The sequence below is a fragment of the Phocoena phocoena genome, chromosome 14 (genome assembly GCF_963924675.1).
Source record: "Phocoena phocoena chromosome 14, mPhoPho1.1, whole genome shotgun sequence".
Taxonomy (NCBI): domain Eukaryota; kingdom Metazoa; phylum Chordata; class Mammalia; order Artiodactyla; family Phocoenidae; genus Phocoena; species Phocoena phocoena.
In genome coordinates, this window is record NC_089232.1 from 63,744,608 (window position 1) to 63,770,433 (window position 25,826).

At 39.8% G+C, this 25,826-nt stretch overlaps 1 protein-coding gene across 2 annotated transcripts in view; it reads right to left on the reverse strand.

The window, feature by feature from the left end:
• LTBP1 (latent transforming growth factor beta binding protein 1) overlaps nucleotides 1-25,826 on the reverse strand; it is a 428,310-nt gene that overhangs the window by 272,954 nt on the left and 129,530 nt on the right. For both annotated transcript variants that reach the window (XM_065891713.1, XM_065891712.1), the window contains exon 4: nucleotides 6,196-6,365. In XM_065891713.1, the coding sequence (XP_065747785.1) occupies nucleotides 6,196-6,365 (170 nt within the window). The remainder of the gene's footprint in view (nucleotides 1-6,195; nucleotides 6,366-25,826) is intronic.

Here is a 25,826-nt window from a genome sequence, read left to right on the forward strand (position 1 = left end):
AAAGTGCCCAGTTTGTCCGTCTGCAAAGCTTTGCCCTAGTGGGGCTCCCAACCAATCAGGAACTAACAGAGAGGGCATCTCAGAGAACTGGGATTGCCAGCACACTTGATTTCCCCTTCCCTTTTCTCTCTTCACACGATCTTCCTATCACTAATATCTTAAACTTCAACACCCAAATGAGGTGAGGGTGGTCCTCAGGACCAGACTCTTCCTCACCTGCATTTTCCAACTGTTCTTCTTCTGGAGGTATCCATATTGCAAATTCATCCTGCACTTAAGAATCTCGTTCCAATTCTTCTCATCTGTACTTATTACACCTACATTTGCCTTCATCTAGTTGCCACTCCATGGTTTCTCCCTTTTGGCAAAGGCCCGGTAAGTGGAGGATGAATCTGGTCTTCCTTAAAGCCAACTTCCATCTATGGCGGGTGCTCTGAACTACACCACAGACTCCCTCCCTGTGAAGATTCTGTTACCAGCCCTGTGCATCGAGCCTTTAATGAGTATTCCTGCCCACCTACTTGAAATGGCTGGCATAAGCACAACAGCCTAAGCCAAACACTGCCTGCCTGTCCTTTAAACTTCAGATTTGTTTTGCTAAAGCAAAAATCTTGGATGTGTCCTCTAACCTTCTGCAGAACTACTCTCTTCTCTCAGGACAACCAGGAAGATGCCGTTTTAATGGTAACATCTTCGCTCTATCAGTCTGCAACCACAGAAAATCTGTACTCCAGACACATGAACTTTTTTTCCTGGGGAGATATAACACTTGCCATCAAACCCTGAGATACTTTCATGTCTTATGCTTCTTGGTGGCAGTGTGAACACAGCCTGAAGGCTAATGCTAGCACATTCAACCACAGTGTCGCTAAAAGAGGAAGGCTCGTGTGCCCAAAGGGCCCGTGCTCTTCAGAGTATGGGAACATGGACTGCGGTCAGGCCAGAACTGGGCTGCAGGGGTTTGGGCAGCAAAGTTGCTCAGTGGCCTCTTTGCCTCCCTCTCAGACCTAAGACCTGCTGAGGAGGGCTATTGTATCTTCAAATGGGGGAGCCAGGAATTCCAGTCAGCCCGTGACTCATGTGGGGGGGTGAGGGTGGGAGCAGAAGCTGAGTCGACTGGCCTGTTGCAAGGAATGGGAGGGGTCAGCACAGACCACAGGATCCAGGGCTAAGATGTTTCCTGGGGTCCCAGTGCAGGCACAATAAGGTTTTCTTCTGTCAGAAGCGGCCTAATGGGGCTGTGTATGTGTTTCCTGCACCATTATGGGTGTCTACCTAAGCAGAAAGCTTATGTTTAACAATTTAAGTAAAAATTAAAAGTGGGCTTCTCCTAACTTTTTATAACTGAACAGTATCATATTTTCTCAATGCCAATAATCAATCACTCTCTCATGTCTCTCAGCACATCAGGAGATAAATTAGCAACTCTTTTAAGAGTCTGACTTGTATCAATTTTAGAAACTTTAGGAAGGTAGTATATAAAAGATGGTGTCTGCCTTTCCTGAAATTTAAGATTTTGGCTTTGTTGAACCTGAAGTAAGATTTCAATAGACAACTTTAAAATATAATTAACCTTTTTAAAAGCTAAGTCCACCTTGAGAGGAAAACCACTGGAATTAGCAATGAGAAATCCAATTATAAAAGTTTACATTTCTAAAAATTTCCAAATATTAAACTGAGGTAATAGAAAAAAAAAGTGGAGCAGGTGAATATTCAAATCAGAGATTCTCCAATTTCTTAGCTCTAGGACTCTTTGCATAATGCCGCAAATCAGTAGTCTAGGGAACTTTTTCAGCTACCTCCTAAAGCTCTCCTTTATAAGTAACTCCACACTCTACCTTAGGAAGCTGTCCATTATTAACCCTGATGATAACAAAATCCTTCCACCATGGACCAAAACAGAAATGTTATTTTCTGGTTTTAATATCATCAAGCATCCCATGGTATTTTCAGCACAACAGCAGATAGTCTGGAATGGATACTTATTACCCTCAAGCAAGATCTTTTTCTAGTGCATTGTGTTGAAATAATCTCTTTAGGTGTGAGAGAGATATTTGGGTCTACTCCTGAGCAGTTACTAAGATAATCTGAACTGACTGCTTTTATAAGATTGCCTTTAAATGTTATCATCATGTCATTTCAACTTCCCTCCCTCTAGGTTAAAAACACTACTAAACCAACCACAACAGAATTCGGTTTACATAGTCAAATCTTTCCTACAAATTACTGAAGGAGGTACTGGATAAAGCAGATCCCCTCTACCCAACACCATTCTTAGCACTTCTGAGAGAACCAGTGACCTCCATGCCTTGAAATTTTTATAACTACTTATTTGGAAATAATTTTTAAGTATTTTTGTATTATTTTTAACATAACATGGCTTTACCATATTCACACTTTGTGCAACCATGATAACCATTTAATTCCAGAACACTTTCATCAGCCCAAAAGAAACTCCTTACCCATCAATGGTCACACCCCATTCCTGCTCTCCCCAGCCCCCAGCAACCACTAATCTACTATCTGTCTGCATGGATATTACATATAATTTGCCTGTTCTAGACATTTCATATAAAAATGGAATCATATGTGATCTGGATTCTTTTGTACCTGGACTCATTCAGTATGCTTTCAAGGTTCATTCACGTTGTGGCATGTATCATATTTCATTCCTTTTTGTGGCTGAACAGCCAATGGCAAAGATATACCACATTTTGTTTATCTGCTATCAGTTGATGGGCAGTTTGGTTGTTCTCACTTATTGGCTGTCGTGAATAACACTGCTATGAACATTTGTACATACGTTTTTGTGTACACACGTTTTCACTTCTCGTGAGTATATACTTAGGAGTGGAACTGCTGGGTCATAGAGTAACTCTATGTTTAACTTTTTGAGGAACTCATGGTGATTCATGCAATTCAGTCCAGCCGCATGGCCATTAATGGGTCAACCAGTGAAAATGTTATTTCCATCAGTATCAAAAGGCTTTCTATAAACAACCAGGAGTAACATCCATTACTTTCCCCAGCACTGTGTGGCATGTCACACTAACATTAAAGGAAACTAGACTTATCTAGCACAACTGGTTTCCTGGTAGTTCATGCTTTTCTGGCTGCCTCCAAACCAAGTAGAGCTACGTCTGAGAATCACCATGGGGAGGAGGGGGGGTTGCTGGGAACAGCGACACTGAAGAACAGTTGTTTACACACAGGGCCTCTAGAGCATCTTTTGGTTTAATTGTCCTGTTTGAGGCACCAGTCAATCAGGTCCAAAATCTATACATTTTCAGCAGATTGATTTTTTTCAATTGAAGCATGGCTGATTTACAATACTGTGTTAGTTTCAGGTATACAACATACTAATTCAGCATTTTTGCAGATTATATTCCATTATAGGTTATTACAAGACAATGGGTATAATTCCCTGTGTTATACGTATATCCTTGTTGCTTATGTATTTTACATATAGTAGTTTGTATCTATTAAACCCATACCCCTAATTTTTCCCCCCTCCTTCTGAGTCTGTTTCGTATATACATTCGTATTATCTTTTAGATTCCACGTATAGGTGATATTATACAGCATCTGTCTTTGCCCAACTTATTTTACTAAGCATAATATTCTCTAGGTCCGGGCTTCCCTGGTGGTGCAGTGGTTGAGAGTTCGCCTGCCGATGCAGGGGACGCGGGTTCGTGCCCCGGTCCGGGAGGATCCCACGTGCCGCGGAGCGGCTGGGCCCGTGAGCCATGGCCGCTGAGCCTGCGCGTCCGGAGCCTGTGCTCCGCGACGGGAGAGGCCACAGCAGTGAGAGGCCCGCGTACCGAAAACAACAACAACAACAAAATATTCTCTAGGTCCATCCACATTGCTGCAAATGGCAGTATTTCATTCTTTTTTATGGCTGAACAATATTCCATTGTTTATATACACACACCACATCTTAATCCAAACACCTGTTGATGGGCACTTGGTTTGCTTCCATATCTTGGCTATTGTAAGTAGTGCTGCACTGAACACTGGGGCACATGTATTTTTTCAAAGTAGTGTTTTCATTTTTTCCAGATACATACCCAAGAGTGGAACTGCTAGATCATACGGAGGAATTGCTAGATCTTATGGTTGCTCTATCTTGACTTTTTTGAGGAACCCCCATACTGTTTTCCACAGTGGTTGCACCAATTTATATTCCCATCCTCAGTGTACAAGGGTTCCCTTTTCTCCACATCCTCTCCGACACTTGTTATTTGTAGACTTTTTGATGATGGCCATTCTGACAGGTGTGCGGTGATACGTCATTGTAGTTTTGATTTGCATTTCTCTTATAGAGATGGTAAGCATCTTTTCATGTGCCTATTGGCCATCTGTATGTCTTCTTTGTAAAAATGTCTATTCAAGTCTTCTGCCCCTTTCTTGATTGGGTGGTTGTTTTTTTTTTTTGATACTGAGTTGTATGAGCTGTTTGTATATTTTAAATATTAACCCCTTGTCAGTCGCATCATTTGCAAATATTTTCTCCCATTCCATAGGTTGTCTTTTTAGTAGATTGAGAAACTAAGTCTCTAGATTACCAGTTGGCAAACTACAGCCCATGGGCCAAATCCAGCCAGCTACCTGACTTTTTTTTTTTTTTTAAACAACCTACTAGCTAAGAGTTCTTACATTTTTAAATGTCTACATTTTAAATAGTTATGTATGTACCTATATGTAACATCCACAATTTGTATCTTGGCTCCCAATGCCTAAAATATTTATTATCTGGTCCTTTAAGAAAAAATTTGCAGACCCTCGCTCTAGATGATACTCATGCAAATTAAACTAGTCTCCAGTCTTAATACCAGAGATTCCCAAACCATCTTTTCCTGACACCTCCATGAAATTCAGAATTCTTTTATCAGTATGATCATAAGCTTTCAAAAACTCTTCCCATCACATTCTAATTTTGGAGAGGTTCTATAAAATATGATCTATATAAAGCTTCAAGGAAATAGTAGTACCTCTTTAGATTTTTAGAGATTAGAAAAATATTATATACTTAGGGATATTTCTTGAGAACAGGCTATTAAGCACTGAAATCAAAGGAGCTTTAAAAACAAGATGATACGTCTATTGTTTTGCAAATAACTTGGAAGCTATCCTTTCTAAAGGGCAAGGAGATGATCTACACAATTTCTCCATTCTTCCCTCATCATCCCAATAAATGACCTCAGACTATTGCTCTGGGGTCCAGCCTCAAGTCCTGAGCACAATTTTCTCAAAAGATGAAAAGTGGGATGTACATACGCTATATTAGCTACTCTTTTTGTTAAGTGGCCAATGCCGGGATGTGGAGGTGTTCCCCAGGAATCAAGCCCATACAGACACAGGCTTCTGAAGTGCCAAACAGTAGTAAGAATTCTCTCTCAGCTCTCCACACTACTCTGGGTGGTGAAAGACAGTCCTTTTCAACCTCACAACTGGCATTCTCTTTCATTACTTATGGCGCAGGCCATCCGTCAACGTGAGACAGAGCAGGAAGCTGCTGGAAGGAGTGTGTGCATCCAGCTCTCCCCTTTGAACGGTCTGCCGCCTCACTGAAGAACGTTTTCTCCAGATGCTGCCAGCAGACACTCTGTAATATTTAACCCACAAATCATCACATTCCCCACCCTCTGAGCTGGGGCTTGTCCTTGAACCTCCCCCATAGCGAGATATTAACCAAGCTGGCCACTGATACAATAGCTCTTTACAAACTCAGTAAAACCTGCCACACCGTGGAACCGACATACTAAACACATTGCCCTCCTAACATGAAAACACCCACTGTAGGTAAATCTCGGAGGGTAATGCAGGACGCTGCACATATCTCACAAGGAATAAATCCTGGCTAGCTCACTAAGGAAAATATTTTATCAATGTAAACATACCGGCCATACAACTGTACAGAAAATTAGAGCAAGTATATCTTGGAAATGGAGGCATCTTGCAGAAACAGTATTACAGGCAAGTCACTTCAGATCCTGCAATGTCCAGGAAAACTGCCTTTCCTCTGAAGAAGGAAACCATATTGCTGTCTGGTTGTTTCAGGAGCCAGTATGGATTTTAAAAAAATGATTCTTGAATTTTATCTACTGTGACACGTTAAAGCCATCTACAGGGCGAAGTGTTTCCAAACCATGATACTGTAACTTAGAAAGATGGTTGACAGGACATACTCACACTGAAAAGGTGCTGCCACGTGATCGTGTCCAAATCTTAAAGGGAATGAACCTTCAGTAGACTGCTCTCCCGAAATCACCTTTTGAGCTGCAAAGTACTTGGGCTTGAGCACATATTCCTGGGCCTGGCCATGATGAATCATCACATTCTGTGAGGAAAGGGGTGTCACTCTGGAAAGAAACAAAGTAAGGATAAGGAAATTAATAACGGACTCTTAAAGTCAACTAAGAAGGAAGGAATAAGAAATCAGTTAAACTTAGAAAGGAGCATAAAAATTTCATGGAAGGCTAATTTTTTCCTTCAAATACTGTAGTCATGACATATTAAGAAATAATAACACCTTACCCTTGGAAACCTCCAGCATAAAGGAGACTCTGCCTGTCTAGTCAAGAAGCATAAGGACATACAGGTCGTCAACAGACGGAGTCTATCAAAGCACTGAAAGCACAGCTACCATGAGCCCTCATGCAACACACGCAAGTTATCTTTAAGACAAAAACATACATGAACAGGTATGTATATCAGGAAGGTATTAAACCTCTTTGAGCCTCACTTCCCTATTCTGTACCATGGAATATCTACTGCACAGGGCTAAGAACAAAATTCTTGTAAAAATCTGAACACAAAAACTGAAAAATATTTTATAATCTTTTGAAATATAAATTATGATGATGGGGAAAACCACACTCATAACATTGTAGTTAACAGTTATTTTAATATTTTATGCTGTATCTCAATGATTAAAACTGTACTATTTAGGTTAAGTGTTTCATAATTACTAGTCTCTAAGAATAAGAATAATAACTTATGACAATCTCATAATTTTGTCAATGACATGAGTCAAGACCTCTGAGGACTCCTGAACACGATTACTGTGTTTTCACCCTCCTGGTTGAACCCTTTTCTCTTCTATGACAGTTCTCTACTGCTGCATGTACTGTATACTTTAAAATAAGCCTTCATCAAGATTTAATCACTCCCTGAGGGACTGAATTGAAATCATTCACTAAGACAAACAATGTAGAATATAAAGAAGATATACCAACTAATTCTGGAAAATGCAAGCTTGCTATTAAAATTGTTGGAACAGACCACTTTAGCAGCAAACTGAGCCTCTGGAAGGAAACTTGCCCTCTGCTAGAATCTTGAATATTATTGACTGTGACACGTTAAAGCCATCTAAACCGAACAATATTTCCAAACTACCATACTATAACTGGGGTTTTGTGGCACCTTATTAGCATGAGTTTAGCCCAGTCAACCATCTTCCCAAAAGACTGGCCCTAGTGACGGACTATCTGAACAAGAGGAAGAAAAGACACCACGGGTGGTGAGCAAGAAAGATAAATCATCAAGCCACCAAAAACACCCACAGTGTCTCATCAAAAGCAGTAGCAGAATCTTGAATAAATCCAGCCTATTGGATTCATTCTGGTGGGGATGGATGAGGTATTTTGTGAGACAAGACAACCATTAGAGACAAATAGAAGAGGCTGGGATTAAGGGTGCTTCCCTCTTAGCCAGTCAGCGATCTAAACCTATTACTTTCAACCCTGTAGTCCCAGGAAAGCCTAGGAAAATACATCTTGCGCCTAGATTTTTCCAGACACAATGCCGTGGACGGGCATTCTCTTTGTCACTGGATGACTGACTTAAGTTACTAAAAGCCTAAAGCTTAACATTGTAAACACTTTTGTTTTGATGATATAAGTGTTGGTTTGAACTTTAAGTATGTTTGATTGGGATGAAGTAGAAAGTGAAACAGCTGGACACATCTCGCGGTGACTGATAAGAACCACAAGACTGCTCTGTCAGCCTTGTGGAAAGGGGAAGCCCTCCTTCTCATCTCAGGGGCAACTCGCTCCCCAGCTACACTGTCAACCCCGTCACTATACTACTGGGACCTGCTGAGAGAAGTACAGGCTGACTCCTGTTCAGAAGAGGACAGCCCGGCATTCCAAGAGACCTTGAAGCTGCTACAACTAATTCCTGCTCTGACCGCTGCCAGATAAGGGTGACCGTGGGCTCTGCCTTCTAGTTGAGGTCCTCCCTTTCTCTCCCCTCTGAATCACAGAAGTGAGAAGCAGTAAGAAACCGAGCTGAAAGCACATGTGTGTGTGGGCTCCTTTTCCCTAAACATAACAAAAAGGTGATGAACCAACAAGAGAGCTGTACCAGGTCTAGAACTTGAGTAACAAACCTCAGCCATCATTAACTAAAGGAAATGAGTAATAGTACTGGTAATGGTACCCACGTCTTACTATAACTATCCTACAAGCAACAAACACATTGCAAATATGAAACTACACAGAGCTGTGCTTCCTCGTCCTCCATCTCCTTCACTTTCCTCCAATTCGAGTAGGTAAATAAATACATGTGCTCGCAAAGACACACAGACATACACAGATGAATAGACAGGCCACTCTGTCTCGTGGCTTCATGCAGAAGCAAAGCCATAAGAAGTGACACCATGTGGGGCAAGTAGAGGCAACTGTCCACTCACTCATTCCACAAATAGAAATTAAGTGTAATCACCATCCTACTCTCTGTTCCTCACTTCCTGCTTCATGGTTGGCATCTACCTTTTCCTCTAATTTCACCCTTCACAATTATTTCCACTTTGGACCATCTCTCAGGCCTTACAAATATATATCCTCTTTAACTCTTCTTTTCCTTCTCTTTTACTCAAGTATATGTAGTGTTTCCTATCTCCCAGGGAAGAAGAAAAAAAATCTCCTTTCAGTTGGGATTTTCTCCTCTCTTCCCTCATCCCTTTACATAAAAAAAAAAAAAAAAAAAAAAAAAAAAGGCTTAACAATCGCTAGTGAAAATCAGATCTGTCATAGCACTATAAATAATTTTTTAAGGGAAAACCAAAATGTTTAAAGAAAATTAGATTAAAATGAAAACTCCAGGACCCCTGGTTCAAAATGGATTTGGGGGCACCCATATATTTTCCCTTCCTCCAAGGAAGCCCTAAAAGTTATAGGTAAGGAATAAAAAAAAGAAAAGAAATCCAGACTTGACATTTGGCTGTTATGCAATAGGACAGCCACACTAGTCATTAAAATATTGAAGTACTCTGTTCTGACAAACATCTACTGTCCCAAGCCCTTAGTGTTCCTCCCTCCCCCACTCCACTGGACTCCCCAGGATATCCACTCAGTCCCATAAGTAAGAATTTCACATTTGACAGAGCTGGAGACCTCAGGGTCTCAGCTCCAGCATCCTTTCTGATGTGTGGCACAGGTACTGACCAAGGATACTAAAAATGTTTCACAAAGCCCATTAACACATACAGGAAAAATTTCAACAAATCTGTAAGAGAGCAGGGCAGACTGAGAAATGTTGACTGTTGTAGCAGGAAGGAAGCCATACCTAAATATTTTAACTTCTTTTATCTCAATCTACAGTAAGAAGCACATTTTACATGGAGATCCAGTACACATCCATACATATTTTTTTAAATACAGCTAAGTATTACAAAATAGTATATTTATCCTTACTATGCAAAGGACACGAATATTCTCTCCTGTCACTTTTTAAAATGACAGTCTTGAACTACTACATTGATGTCATGACTTCCTGACTCCTAATGGGTCACAAAGTAGCTTAAGGACACTGGTCGAAAAAAATCGCACAGGCACAGAGGAAGCCGTCTTCCCAGGAGACCACAGACATGCTCTGGATACTCAAACCAAGTAAAGCACAGGGTGATAATGAGAAGTAGGGCTGAACACTGGTGTCGTCACTAAGAAGGCTACATATGAAGGCAGCTGTTCTCCCTGATTCTAGCAAAGAGAACATCCAAGGGTCAGGCTTCTACCCCCATCAGGGAAAAAATGAGTCTTCTTCTCTAAAAGAATGGAACTATGTAGTACAAAGCACAAAACTTACTCCCCCAGAGTAAGGCCCTCTCATTCTGGTGTTTGGAGATCCCCTAGCTTCAAGATTGGTTTCCCATATTTCCCCTAAAAGGAAGGTTGCCAGGCAACCAGGAGACAGGGAGCTCCAGGAGAATGATCCTAGGGAGAAAAGGGGGAGTCATGAGAATGGAAAACATGATTGAGATTTTGGAGAAACTTGACTATATATACGCAATTGACGGAATGGGAAAAGGGAGAATCCATTCCCATTTGATGCTAGGAACACACTCCTTCAGAAAGCACAGAGATGTTGGCTGTGGACACACAGAGGGAGCAACCCAAGCACCCTATACGGGGCTTTGCCTTGAGTGGAACACCCACAGACAATATTGCGAAGGCTGTAACTGCTAGAAACAACCCATGTGACCAACGTAGGTGATATAAATGTACATACCTGGCTGGAGGAGGTTGGAAAATTCTGGAAGAGGAAGAGGAGAAGTGAAGGGAAGATGAGGAGAGCCACTGCCCTCATCTTACAAACTGGAGGGTCATGAGAGAACATTCACAACCTTGAAAGATGAGGTTGACGGAGGAGGAAATAGAGGTTTAAATGTGTTGGCGGAGTATGCAGAGACAAACTCTTAATACCAAACAATGATGTTTGAGAGGCAGGGTGGGGAACGAGAGGTGAAATGAACGAGCTGAATCTTCATCTCCTACGGCAAGCAGTTTTTAGACAACATTTAAAGGGAATAAATCTAGAACTGGCCAGAGGTCACTACCAGAAGGAGTAATAGGACTTGAGGATTAAATTAAGGGTGGCAGGGAGCAAAAGGAAAAGGAGTCAAGTGATAATGAAGGTTTCCAGCCTGGTTGACTAGAAGGGTATTTTTGGTTCAAGTCCAAGAGGAAAAGTAAAGGCAAGGAGGTGTGCCGAGTTAAGGCAGTCAGAAAAAAAGGGCCAGTGTGTGAGGAAGATAATTACGTTAGTTTTAGAGATAGAAATGTGGGGTGGATCTCTGGGGAGCAGATACAGAAAGCCTCTGAGTTTAGGGACAGTGATGTTCCAAATTCTTCTAAGGCAAAAATGTTTCAGAAAAGCTATGAACCACACAGTCTTGGAGGCTAGTTGCACTTAAGTGGTGGGGACACAAAGAAAATCAAGAGGAGACAAAAACAAAACTAACATAGATACAGAAACGATAAGTGGAAGAAAGTTTCTAGGTGGAAAGGAGAGAGGACCATCTGAAAATTGCTGCAGAAAAGGCAGGGAAACAAGCAATTGGAAAATGCCACTGGGTTGGGTTGTAGGTCAACAGCCCCCTCAGCACTGCCACTTTACTAGTGACAGGAGTGGGACTGCATGGGGTGAAACACTTGATGGGTGCTCTACTGGTGACACTCGGAAAAGGAGAGAAGCAGGCCAGAAATCAGGGGTACAGCCAGCCATCTGAAGACTTGAATCTGTGTAAACCTCTGTATCTTTGTAACTAGAAAGGAAACAATTACATAAAACTTCTTTCCTTAAAAGAAGGGATTAGTTACACACTGTTCACACTTCTGCCTTCACAGTGGCAATTTTTGGCACGAGAATGGACTAAATTTTTCCATATTTCTACTAAATCCATTATTTGACCTGTAGAGCAGGTGGGAGGATCTGGCAACACCCAAGCCCCTTTCCACTTAAGGAAAGGGCTTTGGACCTCACAGAAGGGAGCCTCCAACAGGCCATAAAATGTTTCCCACAGAAGGTAGGTCAGACATGATCAAACCCTCTCCCCTATGATTAGGGCACTCAGGTTTATAATCAGGATGAAGAAAAACTGGGAGAGGAAACAGTGTTGCCACAGAGAAGTCACCTCCAGTCTTTCAGGGCCTGTTTCTCTTTACAAAATTCAACTGGTCATATGTGCCCTGGTTGTGTTTCAAGTAGCTTAGAAGCGTGGGTGAATGCTCCTCAAAGAACAGAATGCACCAAAGTAAATAAGAAATGCAAGCTGTGATTTGAGGGAGAAAGGCTCTTTCCTGCAAAGTTCAAGGACAATGTGCACAGAGACGGACAAAGAAAAACCTCCCTCTAGGAAGAGGTCGCTAGGCAGAGTAACACACACACACACACACACACACACACACACACACACAGAGGTAAGGGGAGACAAGTGTTTGTTTTCAGTAACCCCATTCATAGGAAATTATCTATCCAACCAAAAAAAATAAGGAGGTAAAAGGCTGCTGTTGAGGAGACTAAAGGACATCACAGACTTCCAGTAACAGAGTGAGGGCTGGAGCACGCCAGAACAAACAGAGAAAGTGAAACGAAACAAGCAAACACAGTCATGAGAACAGGAAGAAAGTAAAGGTTACACTGAAAATATCAATGTAGGGATAGACCAGTAAAAAGTCCTACACTGCAAATGAGATGAAAAAGACAAAAAATACTGAAAAAATAAAATTAAGGAAGATAGATATTGGGGGTTGGGGGGCATGTTGGAAAGACATGGAAATTAAGGGAGCTTTGGTGGTCATCATGAATAAACATGGTAAACTCAACCAAGTTGAACCGATTTTCTTTTACCAGTGGTTCTTAACTGGGGTGATTTGACTCCCAACCAGGGACATTTGGCAATATCTGAAGGCATCTGTAATTATCAGGACTTGGAGGTAAGGTGCTCACATCTAGTGGGTAGAAGCCAGGGATGCTACTAAATATCCTATGACATACAGGACAGTCCTTCATGAGAAAGACTTATCGGGCTAAAAGTGTCAACAGTTCTGAGGCTGAGAAACACTTCTGTAACCATGAGCTTTTATCACAAAACAGGTGTAATGAATACCTGAGTAAAGAGCCAGTGGCCTCCAGGAGTAGCAACGAAGATCTCCACAGAAATGATGCAGCCAGGAACACAGGCATTTAGATTCAACAATAAAGAAATTGATTAAAGAAAACCATACAACTTCCACCTGTGTCTTTTGGAAGCCCCATTAAGGCCACAGGAAGGTGGCCTTGTACTCAAGTTGTTTGGGTGGTTTGGGTGTAAGGAATGCTAGAATATCACTGAAAATGTAATGGGATGGCCAAGAAAATAATCACTTTTATTAGAACTCCTCAAAGGAACAGTATAGAATGTGGTTGGAGAAAACCCTTGAAGATAAACTGTTTAGCATGGGGCTGAGGGTGTGCCATAAAGACACGATGCAAAAATAAGATCTGGTCAGTCACTAAACCACTTTCTAAGGAAGGTGATTCCCATCCAAACCAAAGTATGGCTTTGGTTATGCCAACAAGGTCAGAAGCATTTGGGGCCAGACATGAATTGTCTGGGATAACAAGGGAGAAAGGCTCAGGGCTGCACCAACAATTCTCCACACTACTCTCACGGTCCTCACATTCTCCTCTGAAGACATCTGTCTGACCTCAAGTGCTGGCCTCTCAGAGGCACACTGTGCCCTGGAATAGCCCTGGTTAGAAGAGTCTTCTGCACCTGACTGCTACATGCGAACATTCAAGGAATTCTCCAGCCCTCTAATCCGAAGTTCCTAGGAGGGAGGGGACTATAATAAAAGAGCTGTAATGAAGAAGAGACTCTAAGAAGCACAGTGAGCAAGGCCTCCTCTCGGGAAGTTTAATAATCATAATGCGTGGGAGATTAGAAAAAAAATGAAGTGTAAATCAACTATACTCCAATAAAATTTTTTTTTAAAAATGAAGTGGACTGAAATTAAGTGCTTAAAAAATGTAAATGGTCTTAATGAAAAGTCAAAGACTGTCAGACTGAATAAAAACGCCCAGGTGTTGTATATGCTGCTTACAACAATTCCATTTTAAATATAAAGACACAAATAGGTTAAAAACAAAAGGATGAAAGAAGAGGTGACATGTTAACATGAGTCAGATAAAAGCTGCAGTGGCACTGTTAATAATAGGCAGAGTAGATTTCAGAGCAAAAAATATTATCAAGGATAAAAAGCATCATTTCATAAGGATAAGGGTCAATTCATCAAGAGGACATAAGAATCCTCAACAGTTGTGAACCTGTTAACAGAGCTTCAAAATACATGAAGCGAAAACCTAAAAAAAAAAAAAAAAGCCATGAGAAGCAGACAAAACTTTGTAGCTGTAACTGCAGGTTTAGTACCTTTCAATTGACAGAACAAGTAACCAGAAATCAGTAAGGATACAGAAGACTTGAACAACACTATCAGCTAGCTTAACCCAATTGACATTCATAGAACACTTTGGCCAAGGGCAGAGCACACGTTTCCCAAAGGCATACAAGATATTTACCAAGATAGAACACATTCTGGGCCATATAAAAAATTTCAGTAACTTTTAAAGGGTTTGGGCCATACAAATTATGTTCTTTGACCATAACAGAATTAAATTAGAAATCAATAACAGAAGTATCTTTAGAAAATGCTCCAAATACTTGTAAACTAAAAACCAAACTTCAAAATAACCAATGGATCAAAGACAAAATCAAAAGGGAAATAAAAATTATTTTGAACTGAATGAAAATGAAAACACAACCTATTCAAATTTGTGGGATGTTGCCAAACCACTACACCAAGGAGTAAATTTGTAATGCTAAATACCTATATTAGAAAAGAAGAAAGGTCTCAAATCAATGACCTCGGCTTCCAAATAAAAAAACCAGCAAAAAGGAAAATAAAAAGAAATGAAATAAAGACCAGAGCAGAAATATATTAATTTGGGGGTGGGGGGAAGTCAATAAAAGCTGTTTGAGAAGATCAGTAAAACTGATAAATCTCTGGCTAGACTGATAAAAAGAGAAAGAAGACAAGTTATCAATATTAGAAATGAGAGAAGTGACATCACTATAGGTCTAGAAGTTCAAAAGGTCTAATGAAGCAATTTGAAGAAGCCTCCATTAGCCAAAGAATAACTGTGATTGAGTTGAATCATTTGAAATATGTTTAAATGTATCCATTCATTAAAAAAACTAAGTCACCTCCGGAAGATGTTAATCAACTCATTATTTGAAAACTGGTCAATCAACAATTAGCACTACACCCTCATGTGACAGTAATTTTTTTTTTTTTTTTTTTTTTTTGCGGTACGCAGGCCTCTCACTGTTGTGGCCTCTCCCGTTGCGGAGCACAGGCTCCAGACGCGCAGGCCCAGAGGCCATGGCTCATGGGTCCAGCCGCTCCGCGGCATGTGGGATCTTCCCGGACCGGGGCACGAACCCGTGTCCCCTCCATCAGCAGGTGGACTCTCAACCACTGCACCACCAGGGAAGCCTGTGATGGTTAATTTTATGTTTCAACTTGGAGGGTGTTTTTGGATGAGATTAACATTTAACTTGGTGGACTCTGAGTAAGCAGATTGCCCTCCATCATGTGGGTGAACCTCATCTAATGAGTTGAAGGCCTGAGTAGAACAAAAAGACCAGCCTCCCTGACTAAGAGGGAATTGTGCAGTAGACTACCTTCTAACACTACCTGCACCACTGGTTAGGTTCTCCTGGATCTCTGCCTGTAGGCTCTACTTCAAATCTGGACTTGCCAGCCTCCATAATCACATGAGCCAACTTCTTAAAATAATCTCATTATATATGGTATATACACACACACACATATGCACACATGCAATTGGTTTTGTTTCTCTGAAAAAGCCCAACATATAACCCGCTACTCTCTCTATACAAACTGAACCTCAAGCAAACAACTGAGGAAAGATGGTTTGGAAAATTTTTCTAGCAGAAAAAGGATAGAATTAAAACACCATATTTGCTACCTCTATTGAAATGTAGTCAATAATCAATAACTGCTAACATCTCAAAAAGAGACAACACATGCCCCATGATGGAAGAGCACACTGCCACTTAGGAAGCAGTCCCATCAAAAAGCAAACCTGAATGTGATCAAGCATCTAGACCTACACACCACTTACAGCAAAGTGAACGGGCAGAGTCCATGTTAATTTCCCAGCAAAATCTACAGTTCAGTGAAGAGATTTCAAGGAAACAAAAAAAGAGGGTAGAGGGACTCACAGATCAAAATATTTAAGAAACAGAAACTGCCACGATAAATATTTTTTGATCCCCATTTGAACAAATAAGCTGTTAAAAACTTATGAAACATCTTGGGAAATTTACCTGGATTCTTAATGATAAATTTTATTAATTATCTTAGGTGGGATAAAGGTCTTGAGAGTATGTGTTAAGAGCCCTTATCTTTTAGGGATACTGAAATATATGCTAAATATTTACAGATTGACTTCAAAATAATCAGGGGGAAGAAGAGAAGTAGGCAGAGTATAAAAGAACACAATTGGCTCTGAATTGATAAGGATGGATACTTTGGAGTTTCTCCATACTATTTTCTCTGTTTTTATGTGTCTAAACCATTCTCTAAGAGTTTACAAACTACAAGTATATGAAATTGTTTAAAACCTGTATCAAATGAGATCATCTATTTACAAGTACTTTGAAAAGTAGGGAAAAAATCAGTAAAACTAGAAGAAAAAAGTTAAAAAGTAGAAAACATTACTTACATGTAAGGTGGCAATATTGCTTAGTATTCACAAAAAGAAAAAGAGAAAACAAATAGCAAGAGAGGAAAAAAGAATGAAAAGACAAAGAAATTCCAGCCATGCACATCCCCACTTTTCTTCTATTTCTAATTATCAAAGCTACAAGCTACAGACACTGTAAAACTCTTAGAGTAAAACATAGGAAGACCACTCTTTGACATAAATCACAGCAAGATCTTTCTTGACCCACCTCCTAGAGTAATGGAAATAAAAACAAAAATAAACAAATAGGACTTAATGAAACTTCAAAGCTTTTACACAGCAAAGGAAACTATAAACAAGACAAAAAGACAACCCTCAGAATGGGAGAAAATAGTTACAAACGAATCAATGAACAAAGGATTAATCTCCAAAATATATAAACAGCTCATGCTCTTTATATATTTGCAGCTCAATATTAAAAGAACAAACAACCCAATCCAAAAATGGGCAGAAGACCTAAATAGACATTTCTCCAAAGAAGACATACAGATGGCCAAGAAGCACATGAAAAGCTGTTCAACATCACTAATTATTAGAGAAATGCAAATCAAAACTACAATGAGGTATCACCTCACACCAGTTAGAGTGGGCATCATCAGAAAATCCACAAACAACAAATGCTGGAGAGGGTGTGGAGAAAAGGGAACCCTCTTGAACTGTTGGTGGGAATGTAAATTGATACAGCCACTATGGAGAACAGTATGGACGTTCCTTAAAAAACTAAAAACAGAACTACCATATGGTCCAGCAACCCCACTACTGGGCATATACCCAGAGAAAACCAAAATTCAAAAAGACACATGCACCCCAATGTTCATTGCAGCACTATTTACAATAGCCAGGTCATGGAAGCAACCTAAATGCCCACTGACAGACAAATGGATAAAGAAGATGTGGTACATATACACAATGGAATATTACTCAGCCATAAAAAGGAACGAAATTGGGTCATTTGTAGAGACGTGGATGGACCTAGAGACTGTCATACAGAGTGAAGTAAGTCAGAAAGAGAAAAACAAATAACGTATATTAAGGCATATATGTGGAATCTAGAAAAATGAACTGGTTTGCAAGGCAGAAATAGAGACACAGATGTAGAGAACAAACGTATGGACACCAAGGGGGGAAAGCGGGGGTGGGAGGGTGGTGGTGGTGGTGGTATGAATTGGGAGATTGGGATTGACATGTATACACTGATGTGTATAAAACAGATAATAAGAACCTACTGTATAAAAATTAATAAAATAAAATTTTTTTTAAAAGCTACAAGCTAATGAGGCAGATATCCTATCTGCAAAGGATGAGGTAACTGCTCAAAAGCTCTGAAAAGCACAGATGACTAAACTTATTCAGTTCAAGGTTTTTTTTTGTTTTTTTCAGTTCAAGGCTTTGATGATTTATTTAGCAAGTAACCATGGAAGGAAATATTGTTAATAACCAAAGTCCTTAGTTTTGTCAAAAATGAGTTACTATGTTTGGTTACTTGGGACAGCATCCCTGCACACAAATTTAAAAGGAATTGCAGCCATCTCCTATTTATCTAAACTAAGAGAGGCCAGGGTAAATCTAACTAAATACAATCTAAGAAAAATGCAAAATGTAAACAATAATTAAGGGCTTCTACCCTACTGAGGAAGTGACAACTGCAAAGCTTTTTCATCAAATTCTAGGAACCAGATCCTAACTCTACCACTTGCCGTGGGAAGGAAGGGGAGAATTATCTCCATTTCCTCACTGCAATATGAGAGTAATGATATCCACCTCACAAAGTTAATGTAAAGACAACATGAAGTGGGATTTGTTTTTTTAAAAACGATTCAGTTTTATTAATTAACATATATTAATTTCACACATAATCTAAATAAAGTCTTTTACAATTCATTGTGTGATCCTTGATCAAAATACAGATTACAAGCATAGAGAAACATTTTCATTCCTCTGACATAATGATCTGAGAATTGTGAGTTCTATGGTTTACAAAATGAAGCCTCATTATTTAGTAAACATGGAGGTACATTAATTATATGACTTTACCTATACTTTTCTTGGGTATCAGTGAGTTAAGTGTGTGAAAATACCTAGCACAATATCTGATGCACACACAAGGGTGTCAGATTCTTTTACTCCCCTCCACCAATAAGGAGGAGAACACAAATATAGGATTTCACCCCTCTGGTAACATTAGAATTCATATTCAGAGACTGCCCAAATGTATAGTTAAAAGCAATGTTTGTTTCAAACAATTTTTATTAAAAAAAATTCTGAAGTTATTTGCAAATATTGAGTTTGGAATTTACAGTCCCATTCAGCAACCCTGAGGTCAGTTATCTATATAGTTATACCTACAAGTGAGAGACCTCCACCAGTTTCCAACAGAGAGCCAAGGAACCTAGCACCACAGCCACTATGGAATATAGTCTGGCAGTTCCTCAAAAAGCTAAAGACATAATTACCATATGGTCCAGCAATTCCACTCCCATGTATATGACCAAAATGAACTGAAAACAGGGACTCGAACAGATACCTGTACACCAATGTTCACTGGAGCATCATGCATAACAGGTGAAACGTAGAAACAACCTAAGGTGTGCCCTTTGACAGACGAATGGATAAACAAAATGTGATATACACACAATGGAATATTACTCAACCATAAAAAGGAATGACGTTCTGATACATGCTACAACCTGGAAGAACCGTGAAAACACGATGTGAAGTGAAATAAGCCAGATGCAAAAGGACAAATTCTGTATGATTCTACTTAAATGAGGTGCCAAGAACAGGCAAATTTATAAAGACAGAGCAGAATGGAAAAATAGTGGGAGAGAGATGGGGAGTTATAGTTTAATAGGTACAGAGTTTCTGTTTGGGGTGATGAAAAAGTTTTGAAAACACAGTGGTGATGGTTGCACAACAGCATGAATGTAATTAATGCCAGTAACTTGTGTACTTAAAAAGGTTAAAATGGCCAAGGTTTACCACTATTAAAAAAAAAATCCTATGTAAAAAAGACCCCAGATCCCTACAACCAAACCCAAAACTAAACAAAATAGACAAAATAATAATTAAAAAACAGGGAAGGAAAGGGCAGGTTTCTTACCCTTCCTGGTCCCCATCCTTCAGTATTTCTGGATGATAAAACGTAAGGCTTATTCATCTCAGTCTATTCCAAATATGTTTTTGTCTCCTTTTAGCCAACTGTTGAAGATGCCAATTTTACAGTAATAATCAGGTATATGTTATATCCCCCACATTATCACTTCAGTTTCTTTCCCCTCCTGCTTTCTAACACTCTTCCCTTTGGTAGCTGCTCCTTATACCACATGATGAGATTTTAGCCTCTGCTGTTACATTCTCCAGTGACCCATGTCTTACAGCACGGCAAGGAATAAATGGCTGGTTGGCCAGATATGGGAAATAAATATCCACTTATCCGGGAAGCCTTTCATACCCAACTGCTCATTCTCCAAATTCTTCTCCCACAGCACTGTTAGAGCTATTGTATTTACATGAATTTTTAGTCAACTCTCCATCATGGACCCTAATGGCAGCTGAAAGGGACATTCACGGTTTCTGGTTTTGGATGTTAACTTTGTACACTCCTTCCTCATTACCTATAAACCCGGAAGAATGAAAAAGATAGTGGGAACCTGTCAGACAAGCTGTTCTTCTACAGTCTTCCCTCTTCCTAGCCAGCACCTTCCTTACACTGAGCTCTGAGACTGGCATCTAAAGAGTCAAGGATGGATACAATGGTACAAGGATCCAAGAGCTCACTTTTCCAGGACACGGCATCCACAGCACTCAAGATGGAGAAAGCATAAACACTGAATCAGATTTTGGAAATTCAAAGTGTACTTCTGCCTGTGCCACTGAATCTCGGAGAGCCGTGGATCAAATTCCTCTAAGTCTGTTCCCTCATTTATAAGGTGTAAGGCTCTGTGAGACGACCTCAAAAGTCCCCCAGCTCTGAAACTCAGTTATAAGCACATCAAGAACTGTAGCTCCAAAACTGTTCTCTAGTCACGTCAAAAAATATTTCATATGGGACACTATTTTTAATGTAGTATACATGTAAATATCTGTTCAAAGTGGGAAGAGAATCTCTTGGGGTTTTACTTCCCCACATTCAAGCTAACTAAAATTAAAAGGGGAAAGTTTTTTGATTTTTAAGGTGAATGCAATAAACTCTGTTTTTCCCAAATGGCCTTGTTTTTTTCTAATACAACTGCTGCTAAACTAGGTCACCTAAGTAATAAATATTGAAAGCATTTAACCAAATTCAAACATCTGTTCCATTCCTCTTTCAGGGTTTGATCCAGCTGAAATAAAATATCCACTGCCCTACAGGACCTGCAAGATCCACACTGCTGGAAATGTTGTTTTCTTAAAGCCAATATTACCTAATGAAAAAATATGGCCTATTTCAATAAGTCTGAGGCACAAGGAGGACAAAACTATGTGAGAGGCAGCAAAATGCGATCAAGTAAATCTTGCCCTGCTGGATGTTCCCACAGTAGGGCAACAGGGCTCATAACAAACCTTGCTTGGGTATGTGCCCAATGTGTCCCCTGCATGGTAGGTCTATCCAGAGAACATGGTGAAGGCAGTGCCTCTCCAGCTCCTGTATATACTAGGAGAACTTTGCTCTCAGGGCTGTTACCCTATTCTGCACTGGAATTTCTAAGCAAATAATTCATATTTGACTTTGGGAAAAATTACACTGACTTTAGAAAACAGAAATTGGTTTGTGCATAGAGATACCACAAATCGAGTTAATAATTAAATAAGAGATTAGAGAAGATACCTGCAATGCACGTGAAAAATATGGGTATGAGATACAAAGATCTCTTATAAATTAACAACAAAACAAATGGGTAACCCAATGGGAACAAAACCAAGTAAAAAAAATGGACAAAGGACATGAACATGCAATTCCCTGAAGAGAAAAATCCAGAAGACTGAGAAGATGCCCAGCCTCACCAGTAATGCAAACATAAAACCGCATTTCACACCCACTCTGCCAAGATTTTTTCAAATCACGAAAATGTGGGGAAAAAAGGATGGAACTATGGCTGACAGGGACATAAAGTGGGAGAAGAACAATACTCTTTGGCATCACTGGTGGAAATGTGAGTTCTAAGACCTTGGAAATCAATCTAGAAAACTTAAATTCAAGATAAAGCTATCCAATGACCTAGTAACTGCATCTTTTATAATTTAAAGAAATAAATCCCAGTACATAAGGATATATATTTAACATGTTTATTGAATCACTGTTTATAACAGCAAAAAAAGTTAAGAACACACTGGAAACAAGCTGAATGGCCAATAGAAGAATGGTTCAATAAATCAGCACATTTACAACATTGAATATTATGTAACCATTAAAAATGAGTTTTATCTATGTTGGAGGATTTTCTACAACCTATTTTAAGTTAGAAAATGAAGATGCAGAAACATTCATATACTATGTCCTTATTTATTAAGCAATAATAAATGACTGGATGGACATGGGAAACATAGCACAGCTTAGGCACTAGGTTATTAAGTTATCTATGAAGGGGAGTAGTATGGTTCAAGTGGGGAGGAATGATAGTAAAGGTAAAAAGCAAGATTGAATTTTAAAGCTGTCCATGATTTTTTTTAAAAGGCATATGATATTCCAGTTGTATAAAATTTTATTATACTCCATAAATAGAAATATAGACAGATGATCCGAAACAAAATAACTACAAGTACATCCCATTTTATTGTCACTGCAGTGCTCTTCAAACTAGATACAATCCTCAAAAGGTACAAAATATAATGCTGTGATCCAATAATACCAGAACTTTACTTTTGTTTCTTTGTATTTCTCTTCCTTTTTATCTTCTGTTTAGAATGTTTTATAACATTCATGATATATTAGCTCAATAGTTCATGGGCTACATATATAGGGTACATACTAAGACATTTTTGCTGATATCAGGGTACGATCCACAGGTCTGGAGAGCAGAGTGGATACATTTGAGCAGAATACTTTTTACACCAAGACTCCTTCAGGAAAGTTTTGATCACCTAGTTACCTATGGATTCTGTAGACTTATAATTCTAGATAACCTAGATTCTGGCATTGTTTCTACTAAGAGTTGGTTATCAGTGCCTTCCTCTTCCTTCCATCCCCACCCTTTCTATCCTATCAGAATTACTGTAAGAGAAGGATCTCTCAGAATTTATTTAAAATAATTCTACAGGGCTTCCCTGGTGGCGCAGTGGTTGGGAGTCCGCCTGCCGATGCAGGGGACGCGGGTTCGTGCCCCGGTCCGGGAGGATCCCACATGCCGTGGAGCGGCTGGGCCCGTGAGCCATGGCCGCTGAGCCTGCGCGTCCGGAGCCTGTGCTCCGCAACGGGAGAGGCCGCAGCAGTGAGAGGCCCGCGTACCGCAAAAAAAAAAAAAATAAAAAAAAAAAAATAATTCTACAAAAACTTTGTTTTCTCCTGCAACTACTTCCAGTCCCCTTAATGTGTGATTGATCTACACCCACTACCACCACACCACTTCCTTATCTCTTACAATCTGATTTTCATATCATCTAAGTTCTTTCTCCCAAACAATTCTGTGAGAATGATTTTATAAATGACCTACACATGGGTTTTTTTAGTTTTATTTATTTATTTATTTTTGCACTGAGAAGCCAGTGCACAGGCTTCTCATTGCAGGGGCTTCTCTTGTGGAGCACAGGCTCCAGGCGCGTGGGCTTCAGTAGCTGTAGCTCGTAGACTCAGTAGTTGTGACTTGCAGGCTCTAGAGCGCAGGCTCAGTGGTTGGGACACAAAAGCTTAGTGTGGCATGTGGGATCTTCGTGGACCAGGGCTCGAACCCGTGTCCCCTGCATTGGCAGGCAGATTCTTAACCACTGTGCCACCAGGGAAGCCCAACCTACATGTTTTTAAAAAACTAAAAACTACAAAGCACCATAAAATTCTTGTTCTTCTTGTAAGAACACTGACAGTTTCACAGATCTCACTATCCTTAATATCTCTACAGCACTCATAATATATTAAAATGTATGAATTTTACATCTACTTATGCTATAAACCCCACACTATTCCATCTGGTGTCATTTCCCTTAAGTATGAAGAACTTCCTTCAGAATTTCCTGTTGGGAAGATCTACAACAAATTGTCTCCATTTTCATTTCTCTGAAAATACTTTTATTTCACCTTTGCCTTTGAAGGATTTCTCTTTGGACATAAAATTTCAAATAGCTTGTTTCTTTAGCACATTAAAAATGTTCTACCACTTTACAACCTCCTTTGTTCCTGATGAGATGTGACCCATCATTTATATCATTGTTCTACTGTATGTAATTTATCTTTTAGCTCTGGCTGTTTTCAACGTTCTCATTGATTTTCAGCTGTTTTCTATGAAGTGCCTAGGTGTGATTTTCCTTGTATTCATCTTGAGGTTTGCTGACCTGCTTTCATCTTTAAGTTTGTTTTTCACCTAACCTGGGAAACCGTCAGCCATTATCTTTTCAAATATTTTTCCTGACACATTCTCTTATCTTCTGAGGTTACAATTACATATATACTATTTGATATTATCCTAACAGCTGATATTATCCTAACAGCACCAAGACACTTTTCCATTTTTCTTGAATCATTTATCTTTGTTCAAAATAGAATAACTGAACTTGAAGACAGCCTGATCAAAATTACCTTATCTTACTTCCATCTGGGTTTTTTGTTTTCTGTTTTTCTATTAAAATTTCCCATCTATTGTTGCATTATGACCATATTTTGGGCCTACAATATTTATAATATCTGCTTTTAAAGTCCTTGTGCACTAAATTCCAGCATCTCAGTCATCTTGGGGTTGTTTTCTATTGACAGTTTCTTCTCTTGACTATGAGTCATTTCCCTTTTCTTCATGTGGTTGGTATTATGGGAAGGCTATTATGAATATTATGTTGTAGAGACCATCTTTTTCTGAAGAATATTGATCAGTTACTTAGCTAGATTCAAACTCCAAATTGTTTCACTACGGTGTACAGTGGCTGGAACTACTCAGTTCTTTCAGCTTTCCAGCTGTTTCTTCTCATTGGGAACTTTAGAGTCTCTCCATGAATCAGCCAGGAATTTGGACAGAGTTTAATGTAAAATGTTGCGGGTTCCTCTTCTGTGACTCCCTCCGTCCCTGGATGTGTCTCCTCACTTTCCAGTCACTCTGGCAGCCACAAATGCCGTTCATCTCCCAACTCCTCCAGCCAGTAACTGCCACTTTCTGCTCCACATCTAGCCATCCCACTATGCACAGAGTGGGAATGCCACCAGGCAAAAACAGTATATGAACGTTAACTTTATCCAGTGCAATTCACATCTTTCAAGAATCAACTTCCCTCCAATTTCTGTCAGCTATCAGTTGCTCTCTGGTGGCTTCAAATATGGATTTTTATATCTTGTCCACCGTTTATAATTGTTATCTGCATCAAGGGTCCTCTGATAAAAGTATGCTGCTATTGGCATGACCAGAATAAGAAGTTCCCTGAAATGATATTTTAGAAACATGTTTTTCTTTCTCTTTTTTTTTTTTTTTTTTTTTGCGGTACGCAGGCCTCTCACTGTTGTGCCCTCTCCCATTGCGGAGCACAGGCTCCGGACGTGCAGGCTCAGCGGCCATGGCTCACGGGCCTAACCGCTCCGCGGCATGTGGGATCTTCCCGGACCGGGGCATGAACCCGTGTCCCCTGCATCAGTAGGCAGACTCTCAACCACTGCGCCACCAGGGAAGCCCTAGAAACATGTTTTTCTTTCATTTCATTTAACCTTCTTACGTCCTTAAAGACTAGAGACAGCAACATTTGCTTACACTAAACAAAAAACAGTATAAACTTGGAAATGATAACATCTTATTATGCATCTTTACATTTGGTAATGGAATTATTTCTAAAGTGCGGAAAAATATGTCCTGTTTAGAGAAACAGGTAGATGTAGGGCTTCCCCCACTGGAAGCGTTACCTTGCACATTAGCTCAGAAAGCCATGGGGGTTTATCATCACGTGCAAAGTAACTCATGAAAGTAACGTGTCTGCCAAGGCAAGGAGATCCCTCACGGTCTTGGCAACTGGGGGGTTTGTAGGATCTAACTCACTGAACAATAGGATAGCATCATTATGTGATACACACTGAGGACGGCAAGTCAATTAGAGTAAGCGGCTTTGTGTAGTTTCCCCAGACTTAC